The 17,557-nt window shown below is 36.5% G+C and overlaps 1 protein-coding gene and 1 long non-coding RNA gene across 12 annotated transcripts in view; one reads left to right on the forward strand and one right to left on the reverse strand.

Moving 5' to 3' along the window:
* The window catches only part of LOC132187924 (agamous-like MADS-box protein FUL-L), an 82,808-nt gene that overhangs the window by 11,237 nt on the left and 54,014 nt on the right, over nucleotides 1–17,557 (forward strand). For 10 of the 11 annotated variants that reach the window (XR_009440854.1, XM_059602346.2, XM_059602361.2 and 7 more), the window contains exons 2-5: nucleotides 4,180–4,258; nucleotides 6,967–7,047; nucleotides 13,145–13,206; nucleotides 13,488–13,587. Coding sequence is in view for 10 of the 11 variants with exons in the window: in XM_059602346.2 (XP_059458329.1) it covers nucleotides 4,180–4,258; nucleotides 6,967–7,047; nucleotides 13,145–13,206; nucleotides 13,488–13,587 (322 nt within the window). In the remaining variant the exon portion in view is untranslated. The remainder of the gene's footprint in view (nucleotides 1–4,179; nucleotides 4,259–6,966; nucleotides 7,048–13,144; nucleotides 13,207–13,487; nucleotides 13,588–17,557) is intronic. The other variant, XM_059602364.2, reaches the window with a different exon arrangement.
* On the reverse strand, nucleotides 4,708–15,742 carry LOC132187971 (uncharacterized). The gene is made up of 3 exons (XR_009440857.2): nucleotides 15,330–15,742; nucleotides 13,798–13,871; nucleotides 4,708–5,137 (listed from the first exon to the last, which is right to left on the reverse strand). It is a non-coding gene; the product is annotated as an uncharacterized LOC132187971 (long non-coding RNA).

A 17,557-nucleotide genomic window follows, 5' to 3' on the forward strand; every position in this document is an offset into this window, starting at 1 on the left:
ACCATATAGTGTTGGGGCACTACAGTTTGATGTGGACTATGAAAAAGATGTCATGAATTTGAATGGAGGGGATTTTGATACCTTGGATTGTGAAACTTAAGTCCCACATTGGATTGATGAATTATAAAAGCATTTATGTGCTAAGTCCCACATTGATTGTGTATTAAATAGGGTTGGGCTATACAAGTGATTCTAGGGTATTTCAATTGAATATTGACTACTTTTTTTGGAATTATGCTGATAATCTGTGAATAAGTTGATTGATTCAATTATGTTCATATACTTCAAAGCACCAAATATCTAAATTACTTTGACTTAGTTCAATCGCTTAGCTTCCAATCTGTAATTTGGTGAATCTGGACTCAAATAATCTAGTTCGTTTTTCAAAAGAATGAAGCAGCTTTATAGTTATGCTTTGGGTTTAAATACATTATCGAGCAATTACTGTGTCGCACAATGAATGTATATTAATCTTTTCTTCTGGTGACAGGCCTCTAGAGTTTGGCTAAATTCACTTAAATTTGGTCATCTTGCAAAAGGGGCTGCATGATGGAAAATGGCTATTTGTCTACCACCTAAGAACTCCAGCATGAGATAGTTCCTTCTTTATTTTGGTTATATGGAAGTTCTTGTATTAAACTAGAAATACCAAAAAAAAGAGAGGCTTGTTTTCTTTTCCTATATTATTATAATCACATTTGCAGGTTTTTCTTATTTTTTCTGTTTTGATGTCTTTTTTGTATACTCCGTGTATGCTTAGGGTGTCTTACGCTTTTTTTATAATATTCCTTTGATTACCATTAAAAAAAAAAAAATCTCATTCCTTGAAGTTCCACCCCTATGTGATTATTGAAACTAAAAGAAGTTATTGTTTCAAACAAATAAATCAACTAGTCCTTGCCTAGAAAAACAAAGGTATGTTTATTAATGTGTTCTTTTTTTCTTGAGGGGGGAGGTGTTTTTTGTTTGAAAAAATGTTATGATGTGACATAAATGTGACAATAGTTTGTGTTTTGAAGAGTGTTTTCGGTTGTTTGTTAATATCTTTGACTTAAGAATAGAAAACAAAGTTGTTGTGAAACATGTTTTTCCCCGAACTACTAAAAAGTCCACTTAAAGTTTCACAAAAATTGTAAGAACAAAATGTGATGAATAAACTTTAAGAAACTATAGTCCCATGTACTACAACCGTTTTTTCATTTACGCATCCAAACTCTAAAAGTGACACTAGGGCCCCCCATACTACCATCATGTGTCAAATTAAACACTTGTGTGTTTTTCTTTCCAAAATACTCTTGAAATTATTAAAAACATAAAAAATAACCATTTGAAAATAATATTAAGGGGGCAAATACGAAAAGGGCCACCTCTTTTCGTATTTTCGGTTGTTCTTTCTTTTTTGTTTAATGTTTTTAATAATTGTTTTTTTTTTTTCCCAAGTAGTTATTTTTTAATAGAGTAATGCTAGATATTATACTATTATCTTACAATTGTTTAACAATGTTAACGTGGCACCCCATATCAACCACTAGATCTTTTTTATTTAAGAAGGATTAATTCAAGGGTTAGTTGGTAGTGCCACATCAGCCTTGTTGGATGAATGTTTGATATAATTATAGTATTTAGTATTTCTCTTTTTAATAACGGTAAGGGTATTTAGGGAAGAAAATTTTATGTCCTAGTTTGAGGCTTATTTAAGCATAGAGGTTGCCTACTAATTAGGCATATGGAAAATGAATTATTATCTAAATTTTAGATAGAAACCTTCAAAATCACCTTACATATGTAAAATGCATTTGAGCTATAGTTCTTCTCCAATTTTGGAGAATTGTAGCACAATTTATTTATTTAGTTTTTAATTCATCTCTCTTTCTTGAATAAAGACAAAGTATTTAAATGTTATAGAAAAAAGAATGGATTAATAGATAATCAGATATTTAAAAAGTCTTTTAACTAAAATAGAAAAAAAGTAGCCATAATTAGCTATTTCAAATAGAAATTTAGAAAAATCGGATAAACTAGTGGCTAGAACTCATGATACTACCCGTATTGTAGGGAAGGTGTCATTTAAGTTAAAACTCATTGACTGCATAAAATATCTTAATATTATATTTTTCTTTAAAGAATAAAAATCTAATAAAATCAGAACACCAAAATAATAATAATAATATTGAACTGAACCCCATTGAGGGCATAAGCTATTCTAATATTATCTTTGTATTTATTTATTTTTTAAATAGGACCGGAAGACAAGAAAATATTTATTATTGCAAATTTAATGCGTTCGATATATATATAATGGAATATAAAAAATAAAAAGAAAAATTAATAGCAATTTTTCACTGCTAGTGAGTTTAGATTTGCGTGGTTTCTTTGAGTCGGTTAAATTCTTATCCCTTGGCTTAGAAAAAGAGTTCGCTATCACCTATAGCCTCTTTCACTATGATATGATATCATCAATGTTTCAATATCTACTCTGTTTTTGGAGGCATGGCTATGTTATTGCAAAGTTGAAGAGTTTCCAAATTTAAAGAATCCTTCATCCTTTTGGGTAATTTACGTCACTGCAACAAGAGACAAGTAGAACTTGGAAAATAAAAGAATTTCATGGTTTTATTGGAGGGAGTGGTAAACTGATGTTGCTTATAAAGTGTTTATAACGCTGTACGTTTGATGGTAGTTTTGAAAAAGTGTTTGGATGTGATATACACGTGAGAAGTGCTTTTTTTTTTTTTTGGTGGGGTCTACATTTAAAAGTGTTTTGAATTGATTGATAAAGATTTTGAGAAAAATGTGTTTTTTGTTTAGAAAATAAAAAATTTTTGTTTTTCCTTAAAAAGTGTTTTTCCTTATATGTTTGAGAATAGTTTTGAAAAGTGATTTTTTGTTTTGGTTTGAAAAAGTGTTTTGATGTGATATAAAGGTGAGAAGGGGTTACGCTCTCTTTTTATAATTCCCGTGTATATGGGTTGTGCCCCTCTACGCTTTTGTTTTATATCATCATTTCTTATAAAAAAAAAAAAAAAAAAAAGAAAAAAAGGTGAGAAGGGTTTTTTTTTTTTTTGGATTTACATCTAGAAAATCTTGTGTTTTAAATTGATTGTGAATGATTTTGAGAAAAGTGTGTTTTTGGTTTAGAAGACAAATGTGTTTTCAAAACCATCACCGAACAAGGCCAAATCAGAAGCAATACAAACAAGTAATTGGAGGAAGTAGTAAGCTTTTATTGCTTGGTTTTCAGGTCTTAATAATGGTTTGGGCGCTATAGTTAATAGAAATCTATGTGCTATGCTGCTTCATGGAATATATACCATCTTGAAAAAGACGCTTGCCATGGACTCAAGTAAGAAATGAGGTTGAAAATAGGAGGTCTTGGCAATGAAATAGTGGCGTACATTTAGATCAAAACTAAGGCTATTAAAAACAGAAATAGTGGCTTAGCTTACGTTCCAAATCCAAATTTCTGCAGAGTTGGATGCTCAGTTAAGTCAGTTGTGTGTAGATTCTGAAAATGGAATATACGTTGCAATGCAAAAGTCCTTGCCTTGCAACAAAGGCCATTCTCTGCAAGCATATTCTTAGAGGTCTCTTTGGCGCAATAACTTTTAAAGAATCAGACAGGACTTCACTTTTTTAACATGAAGAGTGCAATATTGCAAAATCTAGCTAAATGGCTGCTTCTTCTGAAGAGAGTAGAAGCATTCTCATTGTCTATACCCCGATTGTTATTGAAACTTTCGAGGGTGCAGTGCACGGGTCCGAGATTTACTTTCCAGGGGTGGGTCCGAAGGGCCCTACCCTGTCGAGGTTCCCCGTCATTAAAAAAAAAAAAAAAAAAAAGTTATTGTACCTATTAGTGACCTCAACCCCCTCTCATTTTCTTCATCTCCTTTGTTGGTGTTTTTCTGTTCTATTTTGTCTTGTTTTGGTGCACTGGTATTATGCGAGTTGATTGTATCAGCACGAGGATATCCTATAGCACAAAAGGATCCTCACGTATATGTATTCACTACATAGTTCAATGCTTTAGTGAACTTATTAGCAAAGTATTCAAGTGAAAATTCTAATTGTTCAAATAGAACCAAATCACCTTGTTTATTTGAGTTTTGTTGTTCTGTTTAAGTTTTATAATATAATGTTTTTGACATTCTGCAACGCTATATGTTCCTGGTGCTACAGTCTAGAAGAAATTCTTGAGCGTTACAGGATACATGCAGAAGAAGAAGCTGCTGTTCGTAAGAGAGCTGAACAAGAAAAGGTTAGCCAAAATTTTCATCTTTTTCGAGGTGTAGATCTGTGACTGTAGATTTATAGTACTCATAAGATTTTGTATAATGACAGAAGACCAATAGTAGCCATAATATTATCCATCTTTTTAGAGGTGTCCAATTCTAGCCAAGCAAATTGAAACTTCAGCTCTGACCAGAATATAACACAGGGCACTGGACCAGCATATATAGATATGCAATGGTTTGGTGAAAGAAGACTCCGCACTTTGCTCTTCTTTTCTAATTAAATGAGCCTTTCCCAATAATGTTGAGTCAACAACAGATTCTTTGCTAATTAAATGAGGCCATTGAATTCAGACAAAAATAAAAATACTGAGCTCATTGAAACATGATCATTTCCTATATGTTGTGGAATAGATCACAATTACAATAAATAATACAAAACAATCACATGCAAGAACACTAAAATTTACTTGATTCCTTCAATGTGAGGTATGTCCGATTCACTAACCAAAGATGGAGTACAATATTGTAGAGAAAAAAATCACTCAAATCCAAAATCCACGACACCCAAATATCACTCTCGCAAGAGAAAGAATTATCTTTTACACAATTCTCTAGTCTTAACACAAGAGAGAGAATGAGAAAAGAAGAAAAATTTTCAGCTCATGCCAAAATACCTTATTATGCAATATTTCAAGAAGCCCTCAAACCCTACAAGCACGCCAACCTGAAACCCACAAAACACGTAAAGTTCTCTGACCTGAAATCCACATGAAGCACTCAACGCTACTGCACATAAGCTTTGCCTTTCCCACGCCTAGAGGACACGCATGCAGTGTGGAAACATCCCAAAAATCGTCTCCCTGAGCCCACACCACCATCTCCGAAGACGGACTAAAGCCTACCTGCAACTTTGAGATTGAATCAAACCAGTCAACATAGTTTGGTCATAACACCACGCTTTTTTACTAGTTCAGCTGGCCACAACGTACTAATCTGTCACTGATCGACATTGAATATTTCGGAGGTAGGAGACGGTGAACAATGTACTAATCTATCACTGATCGACATTGATCGATGGTGGTCGAGTAATGTGCTGACTAATCTATTGACACTCGGGACTGATCTACGACACTGGTCAGAATGCAAAAATTTGAGAGTTAAGTACTAGGACTATGGCTATCTCTCAGGAAATCCTACTAATGATAAGATATCTTGTTGATGAAGAAATCAGAGTGTTTGAAGGAGATTTTGAGGAGAAATATTACGACCAAGGAGAGTAAACTCACATGAAAGTCTATACAATGATTTTTCAGCATGCTTCTTTTGATATAAAATGTGCATCTTTGTGCTATCATAAAATGCTTTGTGATTTAATGTTGTGAACCTTGAGTTTTTAACTAAAGCTAATAATTTTGTAAAATGAATAATTGTGTGACCCTCAATGTTATTTTAAATGCATGGAAAATGAAATGATAATGTACTCGTGTGACATAGCCACCTTTGTTAAATAATGTGAAAGGAATATGTGGCATGAGCATACTAGACTATACTGACTAACTCTAGGGCTAGTTATGTGAGGAGTGAGTATTACCCTGGATCGGAGGGTGATTGTGATCGACACAAACAGCCACGGGGTGGAGGTTACACCTTGCAGCATCACTAGTTGAGTGAATCACTTGGGGTCGGATTTGGTCGATCAACTAGCTATGTACCTCGCCATGGGCACCGGAGTTGTGCCATATGTCGTGGACATGCAAACCTTCCCGTGAAGGTAATGCTATTTTAAATGCATGGAAAATGAAATGATAATGTACTTGTGTGACATAGCCACCTTTGTTAAATAATGTGAAAGGAATATGTGGCATGAGCATACTAGACTATACTGACCGACTCTAAGGCTAGTTATGTGAGGAGTGAGTATTACCCTGGATCGGAGGGTGATTGTGATCGACACAAACAGCCACGGGGTGGAGGTTACACCTTGCAACATCACTAGTTGAGTGAATCACTTGGGGTCGGATTTGGTCGATCAACTAGCTATGTACCTCGCCATGGGCACCGGAGTTGTGCCATATGTCGTGGACATGCAAACCTTCCCATGAAGGTGAAAGGGCATGGATAGGCCATAGTGAGGAGAGTTGTGACATGTAATATAATTATATATTATGTATACTTATGCGTTAGCATGATTTTCTACCCTTCCACATTGAGAAATACTGTTGCATGTGTAATTTTACTCCGTTTCAAAACGATTGGGTTCACCACATAATTGTGTTTGACCACATTACCGTTTCAATCCTTTCCATCTATAAAACAATATGTTTTACAGAGAAGCCTGTACTAGGAATTGAGCAAGGAACATCTCAAGATAGATGCGGTTGCTTGACGCGATATTATCGAACCTATATAGCCTAAGGGCTTGCCACTCATAGTAATTAGTGCCTTTGGGTGAAGATTACAAACTTAATGAATTAAGATGATTTTGTGTATTAAGATATAACTTATACTTTGCGGTAGTGATAAATATTGATGTGATTAGTAGATGCTCTAGTTGTAATAATTAATGTTGATGGTTACAAAGAAAAATAAATAAATATTTAAATTATGCTTTAATCTTGATTATGGTTTAGTGGTGACACTTCGAGTTAATTATCAGTTAATTAATTTCAGGGGCGTTACAATACTTCTCTGGTACTTTTTGATCATGTTTCTCTCTGCCTTTTTAATGCAGCATGGCGTAGTGGATGACAAAGACAAACAATCACAAGAATTACAACTCTTCCCAAAACTGAGATCAAATCATGGAATTGAGGTAAAACAGATAAAGAAACAACTCCTTGAGTATTCCTTGCTGAAATCCAACGAATAATAATAAAAAATTGCTACATTAGTTGTCCATAACATGTATTTATAGTAAATAGACTCCCAAACTTAATAAGACATTGAAAGAAAGTCAGTTTAACCAATTTTACATTACTCGTCTAGACGGGCATCCTTACTCGTTTGGACGAGTACGCGATAACATGATAAAACCCTAAAAATCAATATCAATCCGAACAGGATTCCGACTGAGCTATCGAACATTTGCTATAGTTTGATTTCTCATTCGGACCCATAGCAAACGACCAATCGAACGAAGCATTCTGGATCTTCCCTTGACTCCACTTGTTAGGACTTGTTTTGAACATCACTCCAAGCGAGGTACACTAGTTCTTCTGCAAAAGCCTTCCTAACATTGTTCGGATGCCAATGTCTATACCTGTTTTCTACATAAATTCGAACGCAGTCTAGTTTACATCACTTTAAGTACATAATAATACTCTTATTGGTAATGTGAATCTCTAAAAAAATGTTCATCATCACTCGTGTATGGGTAAACTTTAATCATCAAACTCCATCTCCACAACTTGTTTCCCTTTCTGGTTGGCAGTTGATACTTCCATCTTCACTTTTTCTTAGCATATAAGCCTCATTAAATACTACATTTCTGCTAACCAATTTCTTCTTTGAAATGGGATCTCATAGCCTATCATCCTTAAAACCGATCTTAAAGCTCTTGATAGGGTGGAGGAAGAGAGAGGTTTATCTCCGGAAGAGGTTGAAAGGAAAAGGGTGCTTGCAAGAGAGTTAGAATCCTCCCTCCTTCAAAAAGAAATCAGTTGGAGGCAAAAATCTAGGATCCATTGGTTGAAAGAGGGTGATAAGTGTACGAAATTCTTCCATCGGATTGCTAATGCCAACCGAAGACAGAATTATATTGAGTCTTTGAACATTAATGGCACTACTACTTCTGATCAAGAGGCTATTAGTAATCATATCACTTGTTTTTATGAGTCGCTGTTCACGGAGACTCTTAGTTGGAGACTGAGGTTGGATAATCTTCATTTTGACATGTTGGAGGTGGATGAGTCTTCTAGTCTGGAAGCTCCTTTCGAGGAAAGGGAGGTGTCAGAGGTCGTCAAAAAAATGGATAGGGACAAGGCTCCCGGCCAGGATGGCTTTTCTATGGCTTTTTTTCAGGATTGTTGGGATGTGATAAAACTAGACATCATGGCTGTTTTTGTGGAGTTCCATGATCGAGGTAAATTTGAAAAAAGTTTGAATGCTACGTTTATTGCTCTTATTCCGAAGTCTCATGGGGCATCCGCTGAAGGACTTTCGTCCAATCAGCCTTGTGGGGGGACCTACAAGATTATTGCAAAGATTTTAGCCAATAGAATGAGGAGAGTTGTGAATCGGGTCATCTCCAACCCGCAGAATGCCTTCGGCAAAGGTAGACATATTTTGGATTCGGTTCTTATCGCCAATGAATGCCTGGACAGCCGAATCAGATCTGGGGACCTCGGCCTCTTGTGTAAGTTGGATATGGAAAAGGCTTATGATCGCATGAACTAGAAGTTTTACTCTACTTGTTAAGAATGTGCGGTTTTGGTGAGAAATGGTGCTTATGGATTGAGCATTGTATCTCGTCGGTGCGGTTCTCAGTTTTGATCAATGGCTCTTCTTCCGGTTTCTTTGAGAGTTCGTGTGGGGTGAGACAAGGCAATCCTCTTTTGCCTTTTTTGTTCATTATGGTCATGGAGGTGTTCAGCAGGATGATTAATGCTTCTATTAGTAGGGGCTTCATCAATGGTTTCTATGTGGGTGCTAGAGAGTCTGAGCGGGTAATTGTTTTTCACCTTCTTTTCGCTGATGATACACTGGTTTTTTGTGGGACTGTTCCTGACCAAGTCAGATTTATTAAAGCCCTCGTTATTGGCTTCGAGGCGGTCTCAGGGTTAAAAGTAAACCGGACCAAATCTGTTTTGGTCCCAGTTGGAGGTTCGGTTGAGACGGGTGAGTTGGCTGGTATTCTGGTTTGTGGCACCAGTTCTTTGCCTTTGAAGTATCTAAGTCTTACTTCGGGCTTCGTTCAAGCTTTTGGTTATTTGGGATGACATGTTGGAAAAGATTGATAGAAGGTTGGCCCCTTGGAAGCGCTTGTATCTGTCCAAGGGGGCGAGGCTCACTCTCATCAAGAGCACCTTATCCAATTTTCTCACCTATTTTCTGTCTCTTTTCCCCATCCTTACTTCTGTGGCGAATCGTATTGAGAAGATTCAACGGGATTTTTTTTTTGGGGGGGGGGGGGGGGCCTCAACAACGAACCTAAGTTCCACTTGGTTAGATGGCAGGTTTGTTCTCCGATTTCTGAGGGTGACCTAGGGATTCGGAGTCTGCGTCTTTTTAATCAAGCTCTTTTGGGGAAATGGTTGTGGAGATTTGCCAATGAGGAAGAAGCTTGGTGGAGAAGTATCTTGGTGGCAAAGTATGAGGTGTATTGGGGTGGTTGGCGCTCTAAAGTTCCTCGTGGAACACATGGGGTTGGGTTATGGAAACACATTTGTAAGGGGTGGAGGTCGTTTTAGTGCCACTTTAGATTTGATCCTGGCTTGGGGGTGAAAGTCAAATTTTGGGAGGATATTTGGTGTGGCGAGATGTCCCTCAAGGATGCTTTTCCTGGTCTTTTCAATATTGCTATTAATAAGGATGCTTCCATTGCGGATATCAGGGAGTGTTTAAATGGTATGGTTCACTGGAATGTTACCTTTGCTTGTAGAATTCATGATTAGGAGGAGATGGACCTTAGCCTCCCTTTTCTTGCTCTTGTATTCGTTTTCGATGCATGGGGAAGGGGAGGACCGGATGTGGTGGATCCCGTCAAGAAAAGGGAAGTTTGAGGTTCGCTCTTTTTATAGGATGCTTGTCTTTAAAGAGTCCAACCATTTCCCTTGGAAAAGTATTTGGCACACCAAGGCTCCTTCAAGAGTGGCGTTTTTTGCTTGGTCGGCCGTCCTTGGGAAATCTCTCACCTTAGATAATGTTCGGAAGAGAGGTATTGTTGTGATTAATTGATGTTGTATGTGTGAATCAGATGGGGAGTCTGTGGATCATCTCTTTCTTCATTGTGGGGTTGCGTGCAAGTTGTGGGATGTTATCTTCTCTTTTGTTTCAACATGTGTTGGGTTATGCCTAGAAGCATTAAGGAGATGTTCGCTAGTTGGTGGTCGGGCGGTAAATCCCGTAGTGCTGTGGTGTGGAAGGAAATGAATTCGAGATGCTTCGAGGATTTGTTGAGGAACCTTGAGGACCTTGTTCATTTCTTTTTGTACACGCTTTTCACTTGGACTGCAGGCTGGCTTGCTCCTTTAGTGATCAATTTTCCTGATTTTCTCTTTATGTTCTCTTCTTCTTTCTCCCTAGCTTAGTCATTCTCTTGTATACTTCCTGTGTACTTGGGTTGCACCCCTCTACGCTCTTTTAATGCATCATTACTTGTCAAAAAAAAAAAAAAAAAAAAACAATCTCAATGTGATGTGTGACTTGAAATCAATCAAGTCTTGTAGTGTGGGGCCTAGCAACTTTGCTTGTCTCATTTGATTTGGTTTTTGAAGTTGTAGCCGATTCTCAATCTTGTTCAAGTTGGACTTGGAGTCTTTTGTTATAACTGACTTCAAGTTTTATAAAAGGCTTCAAATAGCCACCCAACAAGAACGTGAAAGAGAAGAGAAAAGGGTAGCCACATTCTTGTTTTGTTTGACGCCCAAAACTCAAGTTTTCTCACTGTTTTGTTGTGTCACACAGCATTAAGAGAGTTGGAGAAAGTTCTCTTTTGTCAAAATTCTCTTTTGTATGAGAGTGAATTTTGGGTGTATTGAAGCATTAGGTTTTGAGTGATTTTTTCTCTACTAGTGTTTGGACTCCATCTTTTGATAGTGAATTTCTCATGGTTGTCTTTGTTTGTGAACGTAAGTTTGTTAAGCTGAACTAGGTACATCTTTGCGTCTTGTGTGACTTTTTTATTTAATTATGTTCTTTTTTTGTTTCTTTGAGATCCTGAGATTACTTTGTCACAACACCATAAATCTCAAAACTAAGAAATATACACTTTATAGATTTTGGATCTAATTTTGACCGCTCTGCACTTGGCAAATAACCGTATGCAGGTCGCCAAAGAGAGAAGTTGTTCTCACCATTGAACTTTTCCACTTCATACTTGGTACTTGTTATATTTACCGTAATCATCGATTAGAATATCGAACCTTAGCTCTAATACAAATTATTGTGCAATTGACCACAATTACGATAAATAATACAAAACAATCATATGCAAGAACATCAAAATTTACGTGGTTCACCCAATTTGAGGTTCGTCCATGAGTGGAGGCAATCACAAAGAAATTCAGTAACCAAAGGAGTACAAAATTACAGTGAAGAAAAATCACTTAAACTCACAATATAATACACCCAAATCCTTTTTGTTATTTTTGATAAGTAATAATCATGTTTTATTAACACCCAAATCTTACTCTCACACAAGACACAGAATTTTTCTTTGAGACAATCATCTAATCTTAACACATAAAAGAGAACATGAGAACAGAAGAAAAATATGCAATTCACGCCAAAATACCTTGTTATGCAGCAGCTCAAATTCTCTCTCGTTTTCTCCCTTTTCCTCTTGTGCTGCTTCCTTTTAGTGGGTAAACAAAACCAAATTTTTTCTTCTCACTTCTTTAGTGTGCGGGAAGCTTTCTTCATTTACTCTTCTTTCACACATAACAATGAGTCATACTTCATACATTTATGTATACTAGTAGTCAGTTAAAAGAAGGCTACCTTAATGCAATTAATGCTTCCAATGACAACTTTTTCCTTCACATAAAAGAAGACCACTTCTTTAGGAGAAGAAAAACACCCACATGACTTGATGGGTTTAAGTCACATCAACACTATGAAATCTGGATCATTATATCCTTTATCATTCATCCAACAAACTTCTTTTCCCAGACTACAACGATGCTATGTTGACTATATTAGAGCATCTCCAGTAGAATAGGCAAATGATCCATAATAACTAAATTTGACTTTAATGAGCTATTTTTTGTGTCCAACAGAGTAGCTACTTTAACATTTTTCTTATACTGTGAATAATAAATAGGCTCTTTTGCCTATTCACTATTTACACTACAAAAGATTTTTATTATCTTCTCTCTTCCTTTATTTCTTTGACTCTCTCTCTCCCCCACTTTCTTTCACACTCTCACACACAAAAGAATATTTAAAGAAAATAGAAAGTAGAATAAAGAATCTGTTGGAGTGTGTATAGAAAAATGAATAGCAAAAGTAGAAATTTGTACTTTTTCAATAGTTATTTTGGCTACTCCTGTTGGAGATACTCCTAGAGGTTTTATTTTCTCTAAAAGACTTAACATTATGCCTCATGTGAGGACAAAGCTGGATATGGTACTAGCCTAATGGGAAAAGGAACACGGCATTGTCAATGCTGCTAGGATGATCACAATCATGAAGAGGACAATTTCCCTTTCCGAAGCATGGAAAAATAGATTGCTTTAATGATGGGTCTCAATCAGAGTCGCACAATAGAATAGAATTGTATTTAGGATAAAACTCCACTTTGGGTAGGAGTTGGAAGTACATACACAAGACAATAGAAATTCTCGACCTCATAACATAACACAAAGACCCTTAAATACTCTACTACTAACAGTTACCTAAACCACTACCACTTCTCTCACACTATAACAAATCTTACACCACAACACGTAACTGCCCATACTAAATAACCTCCCAGTAGTTAAGTAAACTTCTACTAACCCCTATTATAAGATAACACTAACTCCATTAATCAAGTCACGTTCTATCATTTGCCCTTCATGGGTAATTAACTTATGTGGCCTATCATTTAATCCCATTTCTGTCCTAATTAGCATGATACAAACTATTTGCTGTGTTACATGAGTTTGCTGATCATCTGTGGTTATTAACTTCTAAATGTCATCCTAGTATATTTGATGATTAATTTTATGAAATTCTTCTCTTATTCAGTTTTTTGTCTTGCCATGCAGATGAATCTTGCTGAGTGTACTGATCTTCAGACAAGTGGTAACCCACTGCAAATGATTCAAAGGTACATCTTTGAGGTCCATATACATGAGTTGCAAGTGACACAGAGGAAGTAAATGACTCATGTAACAGGGAAAACTGCAGGTTCATCTTTTACATGATTCAAAGGCCACATCTTGAAGATCAGTTTCCGTTGTTACATGATATTTTCTCAAACTATATGATCCTCTCTTAACATGCTATCTGCACAAACTCTTGTCCATCAGTTGCATAAAATCTTTGGGACCTATGTAGACTTGCCTCAATGGACCTGCTAATGCACCTCTATTTTTGTGCTTTTGGCAGCCACCTTGACACACAAAACATTGACCAGAAAAGCATGACAGAACTCACACAACTAGAGAAAGAAATGGATGCCATATTAAGACAAATCAGATTGAGAAAGGTAATTCTTACAAGCTACCTGTTATTTCCTTTTTCTTTTTTCAGTAGCAATATTAGAGTTAAATAGTTAAAAACCGTGATCAGTGACAAGCTGTAGCCATGAGGTGTCATCTAATCATTAGTCAAAATTCTTGAACACAAATACAATGGAAATTAGATTTGTTATAAAGTTGTGTTCTCATGTGTAAAAATAAATATGAAAGATGTTAACCTGATCTTGTAAGAAATTATCCAGCATGTGGTAGATGGTCATGGGCTGTTAGTTTGGAAATGCATCAACTGTTCCTGAATGGGAAATGTTGAAAAGCTTAACAGAAAATGAAACTAGATGGCAGGGAATTACTCCCAAAAGAATTGAAAAATGCTTAGGTTACTACAGCTTTTTACTACAGCTTTTACTTCAATTCTCTGACAAATTCAAGTGGCAATATCTTAATGGTGGAAAAATTAAGGCAAAAAATTTGACAAGTAAATTTAATTGTTTAGTGGCTGAAGTGGTAAGCGTTATATGGATTCTCACGTCAGTTTGTAAGGGACTTATAGTAAAAGTTGCAGTACTCCTAGCAACGCTCAAAAGAATTAAGAGAAGCATTAATGAATTTAAACGTTGGGAACATCATACATCAACATGATTGAAAATCAGGCAGATTCTTTGCATTTCATTTGAGATGATAAACAGCTATAGTGTACAACCTAGTTTAAACTGAAATTTCTGTGAAAGTGTTTTGGTTCAACTCACCAAACAGAGTCATTGAATTCTTATTTATAAACTCTGTTCATTTACATTTGCGGAAGATAAGTTACATTGATACAATTGTACTCTTGAAGATAACGTAAGAAGACAAGAAGTTGTTGTAAATGCAGGAGCCATTTCTCATCTGTTGGAATTATCACCAGAAATCTTGGTTGATGTCTGGTTTAGTTCATGATGGTTAACAAAAAGAAGTGAAAAAGGCAAATAATCTTTAGAGGTGAGCGCAGATGAACAAAAAAACTATTACTGAAAATATTCTTGTTGTTTCCATAAATCATATTAACACCGCTTTTGGTTAGTGGTGTCTAATACCGGCATTGAGAACATATGATGGTGGGTGTCTACTACCAGTACCTTAACACAAAAAAAAATTATGGTATTGAGAACATATGATGTGGTGGGTATCTAATACCGGTACCTTAACCAACTGCAAGTGTCTGTGCAGAGTAGAGTATTCATGGTCTTTAGAGGATTTCACAACAGGAGAGTGTTTAGTCTCCTTGAAACTAACATAAGATGTTGCACATTAGTGTTGTTTACTAAACTTGATTTAGTAATATTCATTTCTAATTTATTCTAGATTTATGGAGTTAAAGGGTCTTACATGTATTTGGTCTAAAAGTAAAGGGAATAAGGGAATAATTGTTTTAGAAGTTACATGAGATTTTTCATGCATGTGAGTTATTTGGGATTTATTTTTATGTGGGAGTTACATATGATGTAAACGAGGGATTTGAATTCTGGAAGACTAGAAGCATCCATTGTAGCTCATAAATACCCATCTTTCTTAGAATATTGATTGCGTTTTAGCCTGCTTGATTTCCAACACATAGTCCCGCTGAGTTTTAATTTTCAGTGCCATAAGAAATGAAGAGTCAACGTATGCATATAAAATTTTCTTAATTGAGAAAAGGAACCACTTTTGCAGAAGAAGTAAGAATATACAACGAAATCACTTGTATGGAAAAGAAGAGATGGGCACTGTTTACCTGCAGGTATGAAGTCCTGGGGTGCCAATTTGAAAATGGTCACAAGAAACCGAAGATATTCTTGATCTTCTTTTTCTCCTTTTTCTTCTTCTTCTATTTCCCCTCCCCCCCAGCACATCTAATGGATTCGTACAAAATTGACTTTATCTTCTAGCCTTCTTTGTCGCCGGCATAGTCACGTTATAAAAGGACCTTTTCTATAGTGCGAGAAAACAGAGTGCGATCTTTTCTTTTCCTCTTGGCACTGCACCGCAAGAGAGGAGAGTAAAGAAGCCAAAGCAGTGAAAGAGAAACATAGAGAGGTCAGCTGCGTTTTGTTGTAGCAAAAGAAATGTTTGTATTTTTGTTTTCTTTTTTGAAGAAAATCTCGAAAGCAAGTGATATTGGGCTTTGGGTTCTAAGTAATTTTCTCTGCACTTTGACGTACTTCGTATTGAGAGAATCATGTAAATCTTAATGTTATTGTGAGTGATTATTTTATCTTATTTATCATAATTAGAGTTAAGGTCCAGTATTCAGATTGACGATTATGGTAAATATGAAGTGGAGAAGTTCAATGGGATGAACAATTTTTTTTGGGGAGAGAATGATGAAAAATCTTTTGATTTAGCAAGGAGTCTACAAGCCTTTATTGAGAAAGGCGAAGAAACCTTAGAAGGTGGACAATAATTAGTGGAAAGAGATTGATGTGAAGGTTGCCAATGTGCTCTGTTTTAATTTGTAAATGATGTCATTTATAGTGTGATTGATAACTTGTATTCGCACTTGATGCGTGGGGTAGGGGATGATCGAATGTGGTGGATTTCTTCTCGCAAAGGTAATTTTGAGGTTAGATCTTTTTACAGGATCCTTGCTTCTAAAGATCCCTCGCCTTCCTTTGGAAGAGTTTATGGCGCACCAAGGCTCCTTCGAAAGTGGCTCTTTTTGCTTGGACGGCCGTGCTTGAGAAGACTTTAACCTTAGATAATGTTTGGAAGAGAGGTATTGTTGTGATAAATTGTTGTTGCATGTGTGAATCGGATGGGGAGTCAGTTAACCATCTCTTTCTTCATTGTGGGGTTGCGCGTATCTTGTGGAATGCCGTTTTCTCTCGGTTTGGTTTGTGTTGGGCGATGCCTGGTAGTGTTAGGGGGTTGTATGATTCTTGGTGGGCGGGTGGCAAAGCTCGCAGTGCTGTTGTGTGGAAGATGGTTCCTCTTTGTCTTATGTGGTGCATCTAGACTGAGAGAAATGCTAGATGTTTCAAGGACTCGTCCCTGATTTTCTTTTTATGTTTTCTTCTTCTTTTTCTCCCTCTTAGTCACTCTCTTGTATACTCCCTGTGTACTAGGGTTGCGCCCCTCTGCGCTTTGATAATGCATCTTTACTTATCAAAAAAAAAAAAGAAAAAGAAAAAATTGAGTCAATTTTGCAAAAGAATTTGACAAATAGGTTGTACATGAAGAAGCAGCCATATGGTTTACAAATGGAGGAACATTCAGATTTGCTGGAGCACCTCAACAAGTTCGACATGTTGAATACATAATTGTTGAACTTTTGAGTAAAGATTGAAGAAAAAGATAAAAGCAATATTTTTGTTGGCATCACTTCCCCCTTCATATAATCGCATGATCACAACATTATTGTATGTTAAAGAAACTTTGGTGTTAACATAGGTTACTGAAGCTCTCTTCTCATATGAGGCAAGAATGATCAGGCTGATGTCTTGTGATGAGCTCCAAGTTTTTTTTGATAAGTAATATTGTATATGTAAAAAAGCGTAAGGCACCCCAAAGTACACAGAGTATACACATGACAACCAACATCAACCCTCAAAAAGACCCCCGTAAAAGAATCCTGAGACCCATAGTCCCTAGGCCCGCAAATACATACCCCTGAAACCCCAACTAAGCCCTAAACTCATAATGCCTTCCTAGACCCACATAGCTGTCCTGCCTTTACCCCTACTAGATCCCTTTCCTATAGCCTCAAAGTTAATGGAGCATTCCAAATTTTTGAGCTCCCTTTTTCCCTTAATATTTGAAATAGGAACACCATCTTCATGAAACCGATCATCTTCAATGATTGAAAGAAGATCCTTGAGCCATTTCTCATCACCCCCAAAAGACAATCCCAAAGTGGGGGCGACTCCCATCGCATTAAGCACGACCTTGGATGAGTCCTCCTTCCCCCCAAAAGGAATGGCCGACACAGCCTCGACGATCAGATTCTTGTTTATCTTCTTGTTC

This window comes from Corylus avellana, chromosome 2 (genome assembly GCF_965113065.1).
Source record: "Corylus avellana chromosome 2, dhCorAvel1.hap1.2, whole genome shotgun sequence".
Classification (NCBI taxonomy): domain Eukaryota; kingdom Viridiplantae; phylum Streptophyta; class Magnoliopsida; order Fagales; family Betulaceae; genus Corylus; species Corylus avellana.